General features: G+C 44.7%; 5 protein-coding genes across 5 annotated transcripts; 1 reads left to right on the plus strand and 4 right to left on the minus strand.

The window, feature by feature from the left end:
* The first annotated feature begins 40 nt into the window (after positions 1–40).
* Positions 41–3,280, plus strand: LOC119195602 (ras-related protein Rab-8B-like). Its single transcript, XM_037450647.2, has 8 exons — positions 41–447; positions 1,008–1,068; positions 1,181–1,241; positions 1,342–1,419; positions 1,511–1,600; positions 1,702–1,767; positions 1,855–1,905; positions 2,314–3,280. The coding sequence occupies exons 1-8, from the start codon at positions 324–326 to the stop codon at positions 2,404–2,406; spliced, it is 624 nt and encodes a 207-aa protein (XP_037306544.2). The 5' UTR covers positions 41–323; the 3' UTR covers positions 2,407–3,280.
* A 48-nt stretch (positions 3,281–3,328) lies between these two features.
* Positions 3,329–5,778, minus strand: LOC119195599 (transient receptor potential cation channel subfamily M member 1). The gene is made up of 4 exons (XM_037450641.2): positions 5,528–5,778; positions 5,238–5,443; positions 5,021–5,153; positions 3,329–4,937 (listed from the first exon to the last, which is right to left on the minus strand). Exons 1-4 carry the CDS (start codon positions 5,692–5,694, stop codon positions 3,608–3,610), a joined length of 1,836 nt encoding a protein of 611 aa, XP_037306538.2. The 5' UTR covers positions 5,695–5,778; the 3' UTR covers positions 3,329–3,607.
* A 227-nt stretch (positions 5,779–6,005) lies between these two features.
* LOC134131264 (transient receptor potential cation channel subfamily M member 1-like) lies at positions 6,006–7,509 on the minus strand. The gene is made up of 3 exons (XM_062563169.1): positions 7,380–7,509; positions 6,920–7,262; positions 6,006–6,837 (listed from the first exon to the last, which is right to left on the minus strand). The coding sequence occupies exons 2-3, from the start codon at positions 7,025–7,027 to the stop codon at positions 6,562–6,564; spliced, it is 384 nt and encodes a 127-aa protein (XP_062419153.1). The 5' UTR covers positions 7,028–7,262; positions 7,380–7,509; the 3' UTR covers positions 6,006–6,561.
* Positions 7,510–8,002: 493 nt separating this feature from the next.
* LOC119195989 (transient receptor potential cation channel subfamily M member 1-like) lies at positions 8,003–10,094 on the minus strand. The gene is made up of 7 exons (XM_062562993.1): positions 9,741–10,094; positions 9,188–9,364; positions 8,951–9,085; positions 8,771–8,821; positions 8,510–8,650; positions 8,390–8,419; positions 8,003–8,301 (listed from the first exon to the last, which is right to left on the minus strand). Exons 1-7 carry the CDS (start codon positions 10,092–10,094, stop codon positions 8,005–8,007), a joined length of 1,185 nt encoding a protein of 394 aa, XP_062418977.1. The 3' UTR covers positions 8,003–8,004.
* Positions 10,095–12,373: 2,279 nt separating this feature from the next.
* Positions 12,374–13,951, minus strand: trpm1b (transient receptor potential cation channel, subfamily M, member 1b). The gene is made up of 5 exons (XM_037450649.2): positions 13,819–13,951; positions 13,513–13,726; positions 13,133–13,257; positions 12,851–13,026; positions 12,374–12,611 (listed from the first exon to the last, which is right to left on the minus strand). The coding sequence occupies exons 1-5, from the start codon at positions 13,819–13,821 to the stop codon at positions 12,374–12,376; spliced, it is 756 nt and encodes a 251-aa protein (XP_037306546.1). The 5' UTR covers positions 13,822–13,951.
* Positions 13,952–16,341: the final 2,390 nt, after the last annotated feature.

The raw sequence follows: 16,341 nt of genomic DNA on the forward strand, positions 1-16,341 counted from the left end.
TATTAATTATAATATATTTAACCTTACTCATCATGAAATTTATCAAAAAGCAAAATTAAGGGATTAGTTCGACCAACAACTAATATTGTATTTTAGCCGATTCATATGACAATGAAAATAAATACAATTTAAAAAAAGTTATGCCTCTTCCCTTATCCCTTTTAACTTCATATACCATAATGCATTTCGGCAAGTGACGACACTCCCCTTGGCACCGGTCAGTTTCCCTATCTCCCAAAGACAGCTGAGGATTTCCAGACTGGGGACCCCGGCCCAATACGGTCTATTATTAGCGAAACGTCGGAGTCCACGTCGTTTTTGAAATGGCGAAAACGTACGATTATTTGTTTAAGCTGCTGCTAATCGGAGACAGCGGAGTCGGCAAGACATGTCTGCTGTTCAGATTCAGCGAGGACTCCTTCAATACCACCTTCATATCCACAATAGGTGAGTACCCTGCTGCCGCCCCTAAAGATACATACATCTGACATAATGCATGCCCTTATCAGCCGATGCGTCAAAGCATTGCACGCATGGCGTGGTCTTTATCCGGCACTATTCATATTTGGTTCTCAGACCTATATCGTTTAAAGAGACTGTAAATGCATACGAGCAAGACAATGGGAGAGACTCATTATAGTGATCACCTGTCCTTGATGGCTCATGGTTAGGCACTGGAGGTTAAATATGGAATGAAATGAAATGCTATAGCAATGATGGTTGACCTTTTGAACACAAGGCTTTCATTCTTGCATTTGGAATTGTTAAAATACAGTTATATCCTCCATTAAGCTCTACAGTACGCTGTACTGCAGCAGAGCTCTAGTTGGCCTGTGACATCAAATGATGCCCTCCTAATACTTGACATAGGATTAACAGTTCATTGCTATTAATTCACATAGGCGCAGAAGTGCCCAGTTTGATGAGCAAAAATGTTTAATAATTGCATGTAACTAATCAATGCAGTAACCATAAACCTGTATCTGTGCTTGTTTATTGAAAAAAAGGAATAGACTTCAAAATCAGAACAATAGAGCTGGATGGAAAGAGAGTCAAACTTCAAATATGGTAAAGGATATTTTAATATTCTCATTTTTTTTTCTTCTTAAAAATAATGAAAAACTAAAATAAAAAGTCTGAATGTGATCCTAATGTTCACTTCTAACTTGATGTTTTATAGGGACACTGCAGGACAGGAGCGGTTTCGCACCATCACCACAGCTTACTACAGAGGAGCATTGGTGTGTTTGTACTTCACCCAGCACATCCTCCCTATTGGTTTATTTCATGTATTGAAGGGATGGAATTATTATTTACGAGGAGGACTGTTTTTCTTCACAGGGCATCATGTTGGTCTATGACATCAGCAATGAGAAGTCTTTTGAAAACATAAAAAACTGGATCAGAAATATTGAAGAGGTGAGCGCTGAATGGAAGCTGGTATCAGCAGCTCTAGTGGTTGTAAGTGCTGTCTGACATTATAAGCATAATGAGTCTCTTTGATTTCCAGCATGCCTCGTCTGACGTGGAGAAGATGATACTGGGTAACAAATGCGACATGTCCGACAGGAGACAGGTGTCCAAAGACAGAGGTGAAAAAGTGAGTTTCCGCAGCCAGTCATTACTAAGAACCAGTCAAAAACAAATAAAATGCTGGGGAGGTTGAGTGACACACTAACATTGTATTTCTATCCCGTTTAGCTGGCTATTGATTATGGAGTTAAGTTCTTGGAAACAAGTGCAAAGTCTAGCCTAAATGTAGAAGAGGTAAGTTCATTTTTGTTAACCCTGAAAGAACCACGGCCAATGAATACGTACATTCAACATGTTTTGCTTTTTTATTTGTCATTCCAGGCTTTTTATAACATGGGAAGAGACATATTACACAATCTGAGCTCAAAGACAGTAAGTTATTAATACTTTTACAATTTATTCTGCTGCGGGTGGAGTTATGTCACCTCTCAAAATAAGGTTAGAGATTCAGAGTAATTCACTGAAGTCATACTTTCTTCTTATTGTCTAGCTGCCATTTTTCAGATGCGAGTAGCTGATACAAAAGATAAAATGCTTATCTAAGTTGCTTTCAATGATCCTTTCCTCAGCAAATAAGCGCTGTAAGCAGTATTGAGTGCATGTATTTCGCCTCTTGGGCTACAAAGAGGCCAACTGCCTCCAGTTTAATGATAGTTCTGTTGCTCGATTGATGTGAATATAATTCAGGAACTAAACCTACAACCTTGACACGTGCTACAATTAATGTGAAGCCCTACTTTATTTATAACTTTTTCTCCACCACATTTTTTCCATTGATAGACCGACAACAACGCCGGAGGATCGGGCAAACCTGTCAAGATCACAGAGAAGAAGTCAAAGAGAATGAAATTCTTCAAGTGTACGCTCCTCTAAGCGGATCATCCCACAGCTGTTCACAGCTCTAGAGGGACTTTGCTGTTTCCCGACCCGCCTCCCGGGCGTCCTCCCAGCAGCGGGCGCAGTGGTAATATTGAACATTGCCGCCAGCTGAAGCCCGCGATCGAGATGCCATCGTGATCAAAAGACCTGTCCGTGATTGTCAGAATTAGTTTGTAACGGGCCCTGCGGACTCTGCTCACAGGAGCCAGAGATTCTGTTGGCGTTTGTAATACCTCTGTTGGACGTCCCGAGAATATAATGTATTTAATATGATACAATTCCACCTAGTTGTCTTATAGATAGGGGGGGGGGAAACAAAAATGCAGATTATTTCATAAATTGTAGCATCGTTTTATACACTCTAGTATCATATTTATACTATCATATTTACCGTGTTGGATGGACGTATCACGTCTCAGTATTGATTGTACTTGTCTCTGTGAATTCATGTGTTCTAATACAGTCTCCTGTTGCACTGGCACCACTAATTGTTATTGCGTGCCTCTTAGGAGCTATCGTTTTGTGATTTAAAAAAAAAAAAGTATAAATGTAACCTACTGTACTGAAGGAAAGCTTCATTTAACCAGGTTTGTGTGTCAAAATGGCAAAAGGTCGTTTGTTTTTTAGGAGCTGTACAGAACTACATATTGTTATGCCATTGTCAGTATTTGCATGAAAGCTATAAGTATTAAGCACATTTTAAAGTATCTGAGAAGAATATGTTTACAGAGTATTCAAAAGTGTCAATCATATCTGAATTAATGTTTGTGATGTTCAAATAGCCTCTTGCTTTTGGCCTAATTAACTGATGTGTGTTTACTTTATTTTTGCCATAAAATGTAAACATTAAACATGAAAACACAATATTTGAGGAAAGCTGTTAAGTGAATGGTTTGGAATTACTGTCTGTTAAACTAATGAAAGAGTAAAGAAAGTGAATCTTTGAAAGAAAAAGCTATGTTGTGGGTTTTTTTCACTACTTTGTACTGACAACTAACAGGTAATGCATGATGGAAAGAAAAAAGAAAGTTTGGTAAGGAAATACTGCCATTCCATTTTTTATCATTGATGTGAGGCATAAACTCCAGAACAAAGGTAGGATAGTTCTCTGCATCGCTTCCACCATCCAATTCCTCCTCCATAAATAATGAATTTCCTCATTTTGTTTCGTCCCGCCTCTCTTCATGGCTCGTATCTAATTTCCAGGCGGATTGTCTTCTTCCTGCTCTGCCTCCATCTTCTTCCCCGCATCGCCGCCCGCCGCCCTGCAGGCCTCGCCCAGGTCCCTCTCGCTGCCTGAGGCTCCGGCCTCCTTACTGACCGCCTTTGCTTCCCTCCCACTGGTGGTGAAGCTCTGCGATCTGTGAGACGGGAACCGCTTTTCGTCGGCCACGGTCAGGTACTCGGTAGCGTCTGAGAGGTTCCGCTTGGCCTTCGCCTTTGAATGGTCCGCTGCGTGTCCCTCCGTCGGACGCGCTCCTGTGCCTTCCAGAGGATCGCTTTTAGGCTCTGTGGGTGCAGCGCGAGCTCGAGACTGTTGGGAGAGACTTCTGACGGTTGAAACGTTGGCCATGTGACCGGTAGTGCTCGGGTGCATCTTGTGCTCCAAGTTCTCTTGCCACTGATTCTGGGTTTTGGTGAGCTGTTCCGCCACCGACTTTAATTCAGCAGCTTGCACATCGTCACCTGCCTCCGCTGGGTTGTGGATGATGCCGCTCATGGCTCTCCTCTTTGTGACGGGGGAAGTCTGGCTTTGGAATTCACCGTGGAAATGTCTCAACGATTTAGTCCTCTTTGGGGACGAGGAAGTCCCAGACGGCAGTTGGGCCTTCTTCGTTGGGGGCTCATCTGCTTCCCCATCGGGGGGGCTGACAACGATGGTGCTCATAGCCCTCCTCTTTGTCAAAGGAGAAGTGGCTTGGTCTTCAACTGGCGAGTACCTCAAGGATTTGGTTCTTTTTGGTGGAGAACAAGGCTTCAGTCGGTCCAGCAGCATTGTGCTGCCGTTCTTCAGGTTGGACAAGGTCTCTTGACTTGATGTGGCGGAGGCCGGCTTCTGTTCGCATGGAGATATGAGAATGCCCACACATGAACTCGGTCGTGATCTGTCCAGACCGCCGACCTCTAAGGTCTGTCCGCTTTCCTTTGGGTTGCGGGTACAAATACCGGAGGCTTCCCTCAGGCTCCTCTGTCTCTCCACGCCGGCTTTCGGTGTCACGTCCGTGTCCTTCTGCTTCGACGCGAACTCCTCCATGTCCATGTGGAAACGGTACAGACTGTAACCATCAGCGCTGTTAATGCTGCCCTGGCGCAGCAGGGAGGAGGGGTCGCACTGGGAGGAGTTTCGCGAGTGGCTCCTGGTCAGTTCCATTTGGTCCACGCCTGCGAGCTTTTCCAGGGCGACCGCCATCCTCCCGTGGATCTCCTCCAGCTGTGCCAAGCGCAGGTCCACTGTCTGCAGGGAGGCCTTCATGGTGTTCTCCCTCTCGTTTACCTCCTCCAGACGCATGGACATGTTCTCAACTCTGCAGAGAACACCAGAGAGCAAATAGGTTATGCCATCGTCATGCTTACAGACGTGCGAGACTTCGTTCAGAAGGGATTTCACCTTTCCGAGGTGACCTTGATGCGTTCGTCGCTGGAAGACTGCTGCTCATCCTCTTTCTCGCGGAAATATTCCTCCACACACTGCTCTTCAAACTCATACAGACATTTGAGCTCCTCTGGATTCAGCCTGAGCTCTGATAGAAACAAATCATGATCAGAACCTGTACTGTTCTAGTAACGTGTGTGTGTATTTCTCTTTGCATCCTTAGATGACTTACTGAGTCCGCGATCCTTCTCATCCAGCTCTCCATCTTGTTTCTTTCTGGCACATCGGCGAAACAGCCGGTTGAAGAGGATGTAGATGTGGCTGAAAATAATGAGAGGTGGCGGCAGGATGGGGCGGTCGTGGAACGTCATGATCAGCTGATATCTCTGGAACTTCCACACCTGGTTGGAAATGGACTTGATTTCACAGAAAGTGTTGCTGTGGGACAGGAAAGCAGGACCAGTGAGCTCGCAGTTTGATAGCAGATGTCCCTCGAAACACGATGGAGCAGCAAATACTTACTTGAACACGGCGATCAGCAAGTTGACCAGAAGAATGTTTGCCACGAGGAGGTAACAGGCCATGATGGCAGGCGTGAGCCAGGCCCCGGGGATGCACGGAGGCAGTTTCTTACCGTCCTCGTCAAATAAATGATCACCGCATGGAGCTGCAGGGAACGAGGAGGTCATGCTATAGAAATCATTCCGAGCTGTCTGGCCAAACTGATTTGAAATGAATCCTTCGGTTTAAAGACTACTCACGGTTGATTTCCATCGCGTAGACTTGGAAAAACATTGAAAAGGCATGAGAATCAATAGATAAATCAATTTGTTTTATTTATTGCCCTTCTGTCAAGGTCAAGCGGCTGTCCGTGAAAGACCGGACTGGTTTTCTGACAAATGTTTCCCAAACTTCCAGTAATAAAAGATTTTAGATTTCTCCACGGGAATCTCTGTTTTAGTAGATTAAAACAAACAGGTTCAGAAACTTCCTCAGAAAACATATGTTTTATATTTAATCATTTCAACTTCACCCTGACAGAAGAAACACTGGCAAAAAAAATGTTTAAAGGCAGATGATCATGAAAATTAGATAAAAATACATATTCAGCTCCTCCTCCTCAATGCAAAATGATTACAATGTATTGAACACTAATATAAAGACGCCAGCAGAGGGAGACAAAGTACGAGAGGGGTTTCACTGTAACTGTGTTATTCATAAACATCACGAAATATGACAGGAAAGGTACTGTAACACTGATCATCTGCCCAGAATCAGGAAACAGAATCTTACTATGAACTCGAGTCTTACGGTCTATCGAGTCCGCAAAAACCTCTCCGTAGATCATCCAGTAGGGCATGTAGAAAATGTTCCTGGCCAGCCGCCACGTCGGCTCCTCATCGGGGTGGAGGATGGCTTGCCGAGCCACCCCGAAGCTCATGAGCACTACCAGCATGATCACCACAAAGTACATCATATCTATCATCTGAAAGACGAGAAGTTTGGACTCGGTGTGAACTGTGTTTGTGTTGCATGTCATGTGGTTTCTACATGATTTACAGTACAGTAAATGTTGTTACCATCTTCCCTATCATCATCACATAGGGTCCCAGGTATTTGTTGACTCCAAAGATGTCCAACACACGAATGTACCAGAAGATTATGTCTATGCAGTAGATGACTCTGCCGTAGCCCATGTAAGGCTCGTGCTGCAGACGGAGCATTAGGCCGAGGAGGAAGGTGCCAATGGCCGCCAGGTCTGTGATGTTCCAGTACTCTTCCAGCCACACACTTATCTTCTGTTTCAGCTTCCCCGGCTCGGACATCAGAATCTACACGTCAGGGTTTAACACAATATCTATAAGATCTACATGTATGTACGTGTATTACACAAAGGTATGTAATGACTTTTACCTGTCTGACTTTTTCTGATCCAAGTGTGAGGATGTATGCGATGACGGTCCATTCTTGTAAACATGGCAACCGCTCCATCTTTACCAGGATTATGTAGTTGTACAACATCAAATATCCCAGATAGCAAATCTAAAACAACAAAAATACCATTGCGTTTAAGTCACTACACAAAAAATACCAAATAATTATTGATTACATGTGGGAAACTTACGGTGTTGAACCAGAATTTGGTGAATGGCGCATTATAAAACTCAAAGAATCTTTTGCCAATGGGGATTTTGCGGACATTAGTGCTGCCCTCCTCTTCGTCCCCCTTTCGGGAAGTTGCATCATTATTAGGGTCCTATATAACAATAATAATATAATATAATATATATCTAATAGTAATAATATCATAACAGCAAACTCTCAGTTTAAGCTCATACTTTTTGCCTTTGACAAAAAAAGGTATTTAAATTACTTTGCTGGATTTTGTGTCGTCTTCCTTATCGGTTCCTTGTTCTTTGTTTTCAGCTGTACGATAAGAAGCACCCTCTTTGAGACGGAAATCCAACAGTAGGATCAGAGGAGGAAAGACAATTCCAAGAATAACCTTGAGGAGAAAATCGTTTTCATTAGACACAGTGAGTTTGTTAAATTATTCTCACTTCGTTATTACTGTGAGATATTTATTATGGATTCCTGAAAGAAAACATTTTGCGATGTCAACCTTGAGGCCGGGATTTTTGCCCATCCTTAAGCAGCCCATCCACATGTCAGTGAGCAACATCTGGCTGCAGGTGTGGGCAATGAAGTCACGTTGCTTAGCAGCCACAGCCAGCTTCAGACAGGTGGAGTTGCTCCAGTTGACCAGCTCATATGTTAGGAGTTTCATGGCGACCTGTTCGTCATGCTTGTAGGACTGGTCCAACAGCTCATAGGCAAGCTGACCAAATTCTCTACCAAAGGGAGGAAGCTAAATGAATCATTTATCTATTGCAATTGTACACTCAAAAAGGGTTAATGACAAAAGGGGATAAGAGATAATGCTATTCATGCCTTGTGAAAACTACAAGTGAAACACGTGTGAGAGATATAAAATGTTCTCACTTGGAGTTGTTCTCCAGGTCTTGGGAGATGTCATCCACCAATTCACTCTCAGAGCACTCATGTGCCATGGCTTTATACAGTTTACAGGCCACCAGGGCCTTCGCCATGGCTTCTTCTCCACGCTTCCACAGAAACAGTGCCATCTTCTGGCGCTTCATCAGCACCGCCCACAGCATCAGCTCGTGGAAGGGGAACTTGAAGCGACAGACCTCGGGGTCATCCGCGTCAATTTCCACCTCCTCCTCCTTTTTCTTTTTCGTCTTTTTCTTTCCTTTTGACCGTGGTTCATCATCCTGACAACACAGAAACATAATGGCAGTTCTGCGTGGGTTGCATTGTTTTATCTACTTGACAGATTTTGTTGTAAAACGGATGGCCCACCTCCATTCCAAGAAGCTTCAGGGCCTTCGGCTGCAGGAAGAGCGCAAAACATCATTAATACCCAAACGTTACTTAATATAATGAGCGAGCTGTTGCCATTCCACCCCCAACCAGTCGTACCCTTTTTAGTCCATACAAATTATTGTAGAGGTTGCGGAAAGCCTTCCTGGTGTAATTGCTCCTGTAAGCTCCCCCCATGAAGCACTCCAGCACCAGACCAATATCAATCACAGTGATCTGATAATCTGGAGGAAGGTTTCCCTGCAAAACCGCCAGAGCAATTGTTATTATAGAAAATGCCTCAAGATGATATATAACCTGAAAAAGTCTTGAATGTACGTTACGCATGAAGAGAACATGTGATTGGGGGGATAATTTTACCTTTTTGACATCCCTCACCACAGCATTGAGGGAATTAGCAGGACCAAGTTTCTGAGGGAAGAGCAAAGAAAAAAAGAAACAGGTTCTGTATTTAGTCTCAAGCTAAGATATTTGTCAGATCTGAATTTTAAATGGGTTCAGTCTCATTTTTTTATTCCATTTGAAGTGTGTCAGGCCCACCGTGTTGTATAACTCCTCCAGTCTGGGAATGGTGAGGAAGTGGTGAATATTGACCCCATTCTCAAGGAGCAGTTTGACAAAGTCCACTCGGTCGAGCACGAGAGCATCCATCATGGCCTGCTCCAGAGAGTTCACCTACAGCCAGACAGATGACTTAACACGTACACACCACAGCTTTCATTATACATCTATATTTCTACCTAGAGTGAGAACTGTTGCCATAAACTCCACTCTCACCCAACGCATCAACTCCAACTTCCTGGGGTCTGTTTCCTCCGGAGGTTCAGGCTTTGACTTTCCCTTCCCCTTCCCCTTCTTTCCTCTGCTTTTATTTTGAGGAGCACGGGCGGGACTCTTTTGCTTCTCTTGAGCCGCGGCTCCAGAGGTCGTAGCGTTGGCGATAGCACCGGCCGGCTTACCAAGGGAATGAGGTGAAAAAAGGTATCGCAGGAATGCAAATAAAAATGAATTGTCTGCCTTGAGTATTACTTATTCCAGTATTGCTGGAATTTGTGTGTATCTGAGAAACACAACGGAGTTCAGGAGATATCTGTTAAATGCCGCTTAAAGATCCCCACCCACGGTACTGTTGAAGGCATATAAAGCTACTTGTCACGGTTTGGTTCTGCTTCCTGTTTTATTTTGTAGTCTCATGTCTCTTGTGTCCCTGGGTTAGCTTCACTTCCTGCCTTGTCCTGTGATTGCATGATTGTTTCCACCTGTGTCCAATCACCTGCACCTCCCTAGTGTATTTTGTCCCCTGTTGCGTCATTGTTAATGTTGAGTTTACCCGTCGTTGGTGCACGTCCTGAGTTTTTAGATTCAAGAGCATTTTCTCCTTCCAGCCTGTTGTTTTGGCCAGCATCCTTACTAAGGCCTGGCAGGGCATCTCCGTCCTATTCAAGGATTCCACCACCTTCTGGAACTCCTGCTTGCTCGCCAGTCTCTTGGAGCCGGGAAGGGGGTCTTGGGGCCGAGTCGGGCTGAGACGGGCGTCATGGGAGGCGTAGGTGGCCTGGAGGTGGGCAGCCAGCTCCAGCACCTGCTCCCAGCGGCGAGGCGAGGGGGCCGGCGCTAAGCCGAGCAGCCAGCTGCACGCTGCGTGGCCCGCCAAACGCCAGACGAGTTCCCAAAAACCTCTCATTTGGGAAAAACCCTGCTGAGTCCTTAAGTGGTCGCGTCATTCTGAGTGAGGCGAACCCAGGGACACAAGAGACATGAGACTACAAAATAAAACGGGAAGCAGAACCAAACCGTGACACTTCTATGCTTTGAATATTGATAATAAACATCTGTTTTTCCCACCAAGTGAAATAACAATAAGCTAAACACATTTTTAGTGGAAGGAAACTTTGAGGAACGCCATTTGAAAAGCAAAATATTTCCTCCTGTACTGAATACATTTATCAAATGTACTGCACTCATGTGAAATGATTAGTGGACACGGTTCCCATGCGAGCCCCACTTACTGGTAAGTTGTGTCCGTAAACAAATATGTGATTGCGAGCGATGTCCACTCTGTTCCAGGCCAGAGCCAAACTAAGCTGATCGGCTGCTGCTGCATTTGTGCCTGATGCCATAGAAACGGAAGGATGGAAAGAGAGAGAATATCGAGCATGTAGTACATGGCAAGAAAAGTATCGCTATGAAGTAATGGTACACACACACACACACACACGTTGATATGTCTGTTGCATGGCTGCCAGATCATACCTTTTAACAGGGCGGTAAGAATGGCCATTTCAATATCTTGTTGTCCCTCAGAACCCATTCGAAAAACTGTGATCTGCGCGTGAAAACATAAACGGAAAAACAGGAAACCACCGCAAATGTCATGTCATGTCTTAACCATACCCTGCAGTGGCTGAATCAGCTGATGACAAACCACCAAAACAAATGAAGTTTTTGGTGAGCGATCTAACTGCAGATGCAAACATGTGGGGATGGACTGATGGGAGATTGTTTTTTTTTTTTCTTCAGATAGACGCTCTCGCTGCAGGCTGAACTCATTTAGCGGGGTCAGACAGCATGATAGTGTTTTCCTTTGTTTATGGACTCAGCTTTATCTAATGAAATCACGCAGACGGGGCTGTCACATGTGCAGCCGCGGTGAATGGGATTAAGTTGGCATGCACATGTGGCACGGCGGATGTCTGTGCCGGTCTCGGGATGTGTTGATAATGAAGACGGATGACTTCTGCGTCTCTTTCAGACAGTTGTGCTTTTTTTTTTGTCACAAATAGGGAGACTATTATATTAGTGAACTCCTGACTTGGTTATGTTTTGCAGCCTGATGTTGCATCACAGCAAATCAGTGATTGTTGAACCCAGCTGTTCACATGGGATGCACTTAGGATAAAAGGATTATTTGGGGACTAGATGTGAAACTGATTCACCTGTAGGTTAGTCATGGCACTTTAGATTAAGAACAGTCGGCCGTGGGGCCTTTTAGCTGCTTATGAGGACCTCAAACAACCTGGTGGCTCAGTCAGATTGTCTGGGTTGGGTATCAGTGAAAACTAAATGCCCAAAGTGGAATGATCTTTGAAAAAGCAGTTTAAGTTGCTTATCTGAGTGTGTTGGCGCATTAGGCGGTCTAATGCGGGATGTGAAGTGATAGCACTTTGAGGACTGAAAAAAAAAAACAACCATGGGGAGTGGAAAGAGAACCTGGATGAGGATTAGGGAGATGGATCCTCTCCTCCATCTGTGTACTTCGTGCTCACTATGGATGAAGTAAAGAGTCTCTGCTAAGCAGGTGGCAGTGTGACCTGATCTTTTCTGCCCAAATGAATGGAGTCTGGAGATTAAATATACGCTGGCTGCTAGCACATCACTTGCAGAAATTTGACGGAGATGCAAAAATGCTGCCAGTATTTATGTGCTGAGGTCTCCTACAACGTGTCTGCATTGTTTCATTTGAAGCCGGTTCATCTCTGCAGAATCAGACACCAGGCTCCACTTCAGAGCGCCGTGCTTATAGATGAGGGTTGAGGATGTAGTGAAGATGCGGATGCCCTAGATTACATGAACATATGGCACATGACCACAAGGAGAGATGACAGGCACGCTGTGGGGATTACGTTTATTCTATATGTTAATGGACATACACAGATGAGTGTAGTGGATAAATGACGATGGAGACCAGATGCTTCACAACTCAGAGATATTTATTTATTTTGAAACACCTTATTCTTCAGTTTATTCTCCTACTCACCAGTTCCCTTTTCTTCATGCACTCCATAACCATGAGCAGTATCTGCTGGGACTGGCTTTTGCTATAGTTAAAGGTCTTCTGAATAGTTACCAAAAGTTGCTCTCTGACATCATCATTGATCATCCTGCAAAAAGAAGATACATTTGTTTTTTTACCAGAGCAGCGACAATCAAAGCCCACGAAAGAGGGAGAAATGACACAAAAGCTCACCCTCCGTCCTCTGAGAACTTGTGCGCGAAGGATATTATGTCGGAAGCTCGGCCGCTGCCGTCGCACACCACCACGGGGACGGGCGGATCGTCCCTCAGACTCTCCAGTGCGATGGAGATCACGTTGGGGCCTCCCTCCACTATCATGCACACTAGAGGAACCCCCTGACCCAAACCTGGAACACAAAGCCAGAAATACTCAGTTCTTCCGTGCAACCACGCACGAGTGTCGGCCCTTCATGATGACAGAACTTTGAAAGTGGAACGTTGAAGGAGACGGCGAAGTCGGTGGTGACGGTTGAGCATCCCTTTGCTGTCCCTGCCTTATCCGAGCTCCAGGCATAGGATGACAAAGGGAAGCCCATAGGTCACAGAGGAGCTCTCCAACCCAGCGTGTCCAGCGAGACCGCGTGTGGCTCACGCTCCCAAGGAGGACGACGCCTCCGTGAGCGTCCGCGCCTTCCGCCGTGGGACTTACGCGTGTTGATCTTCTGCAGGGAGATGTGCTTCTCCAGCAGCCGCCGGAGTTTGACCTCAGAGCCGTACTTCCCACAGGTGCCGTTGTCAGTCAGGATGAAGTGCGAGTGGCTGTTGTTGAGCACAGCCAGCTTGCTCAGTGGGTTGGCCATCGTCTGATAGGGTTTGCTTACCTGGAAGCAAAAAAAAGAGAGAGGGGAGAGATTTGCTTGAAATGTTCGTAAAAAAGGGTGTTTTTGCTTTTCCTTCCTAGAGACTAAAAGCAGAAAATGTTCTCACATCTTTTCCGATGAGGTCGTCTTTGTTTTCCAGGATGCCCCATGGAGCAATTCCTATAGCGCACACCTTCCCCCGTGACTTGGAGGAATGGTCCTTTAAGGCATCTCCTACGTGACGGATCACCCCTAAGGCGCAAAGAGCAGAGCGTAGCAAACATGAACAGTAACCCTTTGTGATGTTGCTGGATCATGGGACACAGCGCTGCTACTGACACAACCACAACCACACCACTGTCATTTGTAATTAATTTCCCCAACCGCATCTCTAATTGCAGGGTTTAATCACTCCCAGGAATTTGCAGAATGGGTCAAATACAATTTAGAGCAAAGGGTAATCTTCTAATGTCACAAATTGTTATGTAACAGACAAAAGCGTCCTACCTGTGTTGACCCCGCCGGTGAAAATCCAAGCTCCGGTGGTGACGGCGGCTTTGATCAGGCCTTTGCCGAACACTTGCTTGAGTTTGGGCTGGAGGTCGAAGTTCTGGAGACCTCCGTGGACGGAGATGAGCAAGGTGGGCAGTTCCAGCTGCCAGTCCTTCACCATCAAATGCAGGAGGTGGTCAGGTTTGGTGTCGTAGGAGACTCTGATGTACTTTGGATGGATGATAAAAAGGGGAAAAGAGTTATTTCTCGTAGCTGTGGACTGCCTTTTTTTTCTTCTTTTTTTCGTGGGCTTTGACTCACCATGGCCTTGTTGACGAATCCGCCGCCCTGGAACTCGATCAAGCCGTAGGCGTCGGTCGGGTACGTCCTGGTGTGCTTGATCACACTCCACTTGTCCTTCGGGGTGTCGATCTGCACCAGCTGGTTCGCTTCCTCCAGCGAGTTGGCACCGGCGGGGATGGCCACGTGCTGCGATGTCAGCTGACCACAGGAACATCTACATGGACACACAGCAGAGGCCCGTCAGTCCGGGGGGGGGGGGGGGGGGGGGGGAGGAGGGGGCATTTGTGGGGGGACGTAGGCTTAAAAACGTGTGTCCAGTATTCAGAAGAAATTTCCTCGCCTTAAATCGTGTCACGAGCGGAGGCAGCCGAGCTCCTTAATCAAGCGCCGCGGCGTCTGCTGATGAAGGCCGAGTCTTTTTCCTCGAAACACAACATTGCGCAGGCTCTTTAACGACCGCGTGCCCATTTCTGGGAAGTGTGTGCCGCAGCGAACAAAAGCCGGCACCGCCTGGCTGCTCCCAGAGACCAGGACAGTAAGCCTGTCCCACAATACACCGGGAAATATAATCCTGATAAAGTGACCTGCAGTCACCGCTGTCAATACACGAAGTACATTTAAAAGAGTTTTAATTTATTTATGTCATTATATATTCTGTAGTAATGTAAGATCTAATCAGTTTAAACTAGCCTGCTTATATTATTCTTTTTTAAATAAAGCCTTGCAATTTTAGAAAGGGAAAGTCAAAATTGTTCATAGTGGCTCTCCGTAGCAGTAAAAATGAGCAAATGAGGTGATGATTAGTTAGAATTATTTTTGTGTTATATTTAAATGAAAATAAGATAACTGCTGTTAGTGTCTCAGTCCATATTTGCAAGTGCTTATTTAAAGTAATAAATAAGCACTTAAGAGGCAGTGCGAGCAGCGTAAATACCTGGCCGGGTCCTTTGTGGGAAATTTGTGAACGCATTCTCTTTTCACAAAGGTCCTCTCAATCCAAGCTTTTTGTGCCTGTAAAGAGGAAATATGTTAGTTCACATGCTGTCATACTGCACTAAAGACCATCATATTTAAATGTCACTATTACAATCCTCTCGGTTGTCAAATGTTTCTGCAGAAATAAGGTTTGTATTGCGTTTTAACAGGTAGTAACATCGTATTCAGTCGATGGTGATTAACACTTTTCATTGTCTGCCTCGAGCTTGATAAGCTGCCAGTGAGAAGCATCAAACAAAAGTACGATGCCCACGCACTTTGTCAAATCCCACTCTGATTGCTGCCTGATTTTTTTTTTTTCTTCAGTGCTGGACAAAAATAACCAAGTTGAAAGCAGAGTTTCATCAGAGGGTTTATTGTTGACGACGGAGCGCCAATTAAAACCAAAGCACTGGATGAAAAATCTTTCCAAGAAAACTCTCGGGAAGTTGATTGTGGAGAACAAAAAAACCCAATTTCAACGTCATCAATTAGTCTGAAGTCAGAGGACTATGAACGAAGGACTATAAATGAGTTTTGTGCAACAGCACAGTACAGTAACTGTTCTCCCTTGATCAGCACATTGGTCTCAGCCAACAGGCCCGCTGAAAAACTCCAAACTATCCCTTACATTCTGCATAGAGAAAGAATGTTAGTAGTACATTACAACATTTCTTCCTATATTTATCTTATTTTATTTATCTATATTTATTCATCTTTAATCCATGCTTTTCATCCTCCGCCTCATACATATATAAATAAATAAATGTATATTTATATATTTCCGTACAATATTTGCTGCTGAGGTGACCTGATTTCACCCAATCGATTAGTAGTCATCTGATAATGTTGAGTAGATAAAATCACCTTGCGATGTTTTATTTAGAAATATACTCTTATTTATTTAAATTATTGCATGTTCCTCTTTTAAATGTCAAACTGACTGTCAAACTTTTTTGCATGAAGACTATTTAAATAACAATAAATATTTTTTCTTGTACAACTCGCACTAAAAAGAAAAGACCCTTGCCGGAGTTGTTGTTGGTCTTGTTAAAGCAGAGGTCCATCTCACCATTATCATGTCATCAAACACCCAGAACTCCTAAATCGCCGCCTTTTTATCTGTCACACATCTGAATTATCTTCCCATGATCTGTCATTTGTTCCATATTTCTGTAATATCTGACAAATGATGCCATAAGGGAAATCTAATTTAAATTTAAAATTCAAAAGAGTTGCATTTTCAGAAAGTAGATTCACTTACACACAATCTTCTGAGTCCTTTCTGCTTCTGAAGGCTAAGCCTAGCGAGCTCCTCGGGCAGAGCTTTCTCCTGGTGCTGCGCTCCCAGTCAAGTGCTCCCATTGAGTCCCACAAGACATGAAACTTCTTCACTTTATGAGGGCCGGCTAATATGATGAGCATGTGAGCAGGCTCTTTGTTCGGCCCAAGTCTCATGACTCCAGTTCAAGGTAATCCCTTTGGGAGTCCCATGACCCCTTCTCCATGCCCACAGGGTATTTTCATCCTCCGCTTGAACAAGGCACAATAAATCTACTTTGATGA

The sequence above is a fragment of the Pungitius pungitius genome, chromosome 6 (assembly GCF_949316345.1).
Source record: "Pungitius pungitius chromosome 6, fPunPun2.1, whole genome shotgun sequence".
Lineage (NCBI taxonomy): Eukaryota > Metazoa > Chordata > Actinopteri > Perciformes > Gasterosteidae > Pungitius > Pungitius pungitius.

Excerpts from the sequence above, each read along its gene's own strand:
- trpm1b (XM_037450649.2), bottom strand. Across the intron at positions 13,258-13,512 it reads CACCGGCGGGGTCAACACAG|GGGTGATCCGTCACGTAGGA; the intron begins GTAGGACGCTTT and ends TTTGCGCCTTAG. Across the intron at positions 12,612-12,850 it reads CAGAAGATCAACACGCGTAA|GGCCGACACTCGTGCGTGGT; the intron begins GTCCCACGGCGG and ends GTCATCATGAAG.
- LOC119195602 (XM_037450647.2), top strand. The coding sequence starts at position 324 with ATGGCGAAAACGTACGATTATTTGTTTAAGCTGCTGCTAATCGGAGAC. Across the intron at positions 1,601-1,701 it reads CCAAAGACAGAGGTGAAAAA|CTGGCTATTGATTATGGAGT; the intron begins GTGAGTTTCCGC and ends TATCCCGTTTAG. Across the intron at positions 1,906-2,313 it reads ACAATCTGAGCTCAAAGACA|ACCGACAACAACGCCGGAGG; the intron begins GTAAGTTATTAA and ends TTCCATTGATAG.
- LOC119195599 (XM_037450641.2), bottom strand. The coding sequence starts at position 5,694 with ATGACCTCCTCGTTCCCTGCAGCTCCATGCGGTGATCATTTATTTGAC. Across the intron at positions 5,444-5,527 it reads TTGCTGATCGCCGTGTTCAA|CAACACTTTCTGTGAAATCA; the intron begins GTAAGTATTTGC and ends CCTGTCCCACAG. Across the intron at positions 5,154-5,237 it reads TGAGAAGGATCGCGGACTCA|AGCTCAGGCTGAATCCAGAG; the intron begins GTAAGTCATCTA and ends TGTTTCTATCAG.
- LOC134131264 (XM_062563169.1), bottom strand. The coding sequence starts at position 7,027 with ATGTTGTACAACTACATAATCCTGGTAAAGATGGAGCGGTTGCCATGT. Across the intron at positions 6,838-6,919 it reads GATCAGAAAAAGTCAGACAG|ATTCTGATGTCCGAGCCGGG; the intron begins GTAAAAGTCATT and ends CCTGACGTGTAG.
- LOC119195989 (XM_062562993.1), bottom strand. The coding sequence starts at position 10,094 with ATGAGAGGTTTTTGGGAACTCGTCTGGCGTTTGGCGGGCCACGCAGCG. Across the intron at positions 9,086-9,187 it reads AGTTGGAGTTGATGCGTTGG|GTGAACTCTCTGGAGCAGGC; the intron begins GTGAGAGTGGAG and ends GTCTGGCTGTAG. Across the intron at positions 8,302-8,389 it reads TGAAGCTTCTTGGAATGGAG|GATGATGAACCACGGTCAAA; the intron begins GTGGGCCATCCG and ends CTGTGTTGTCAG.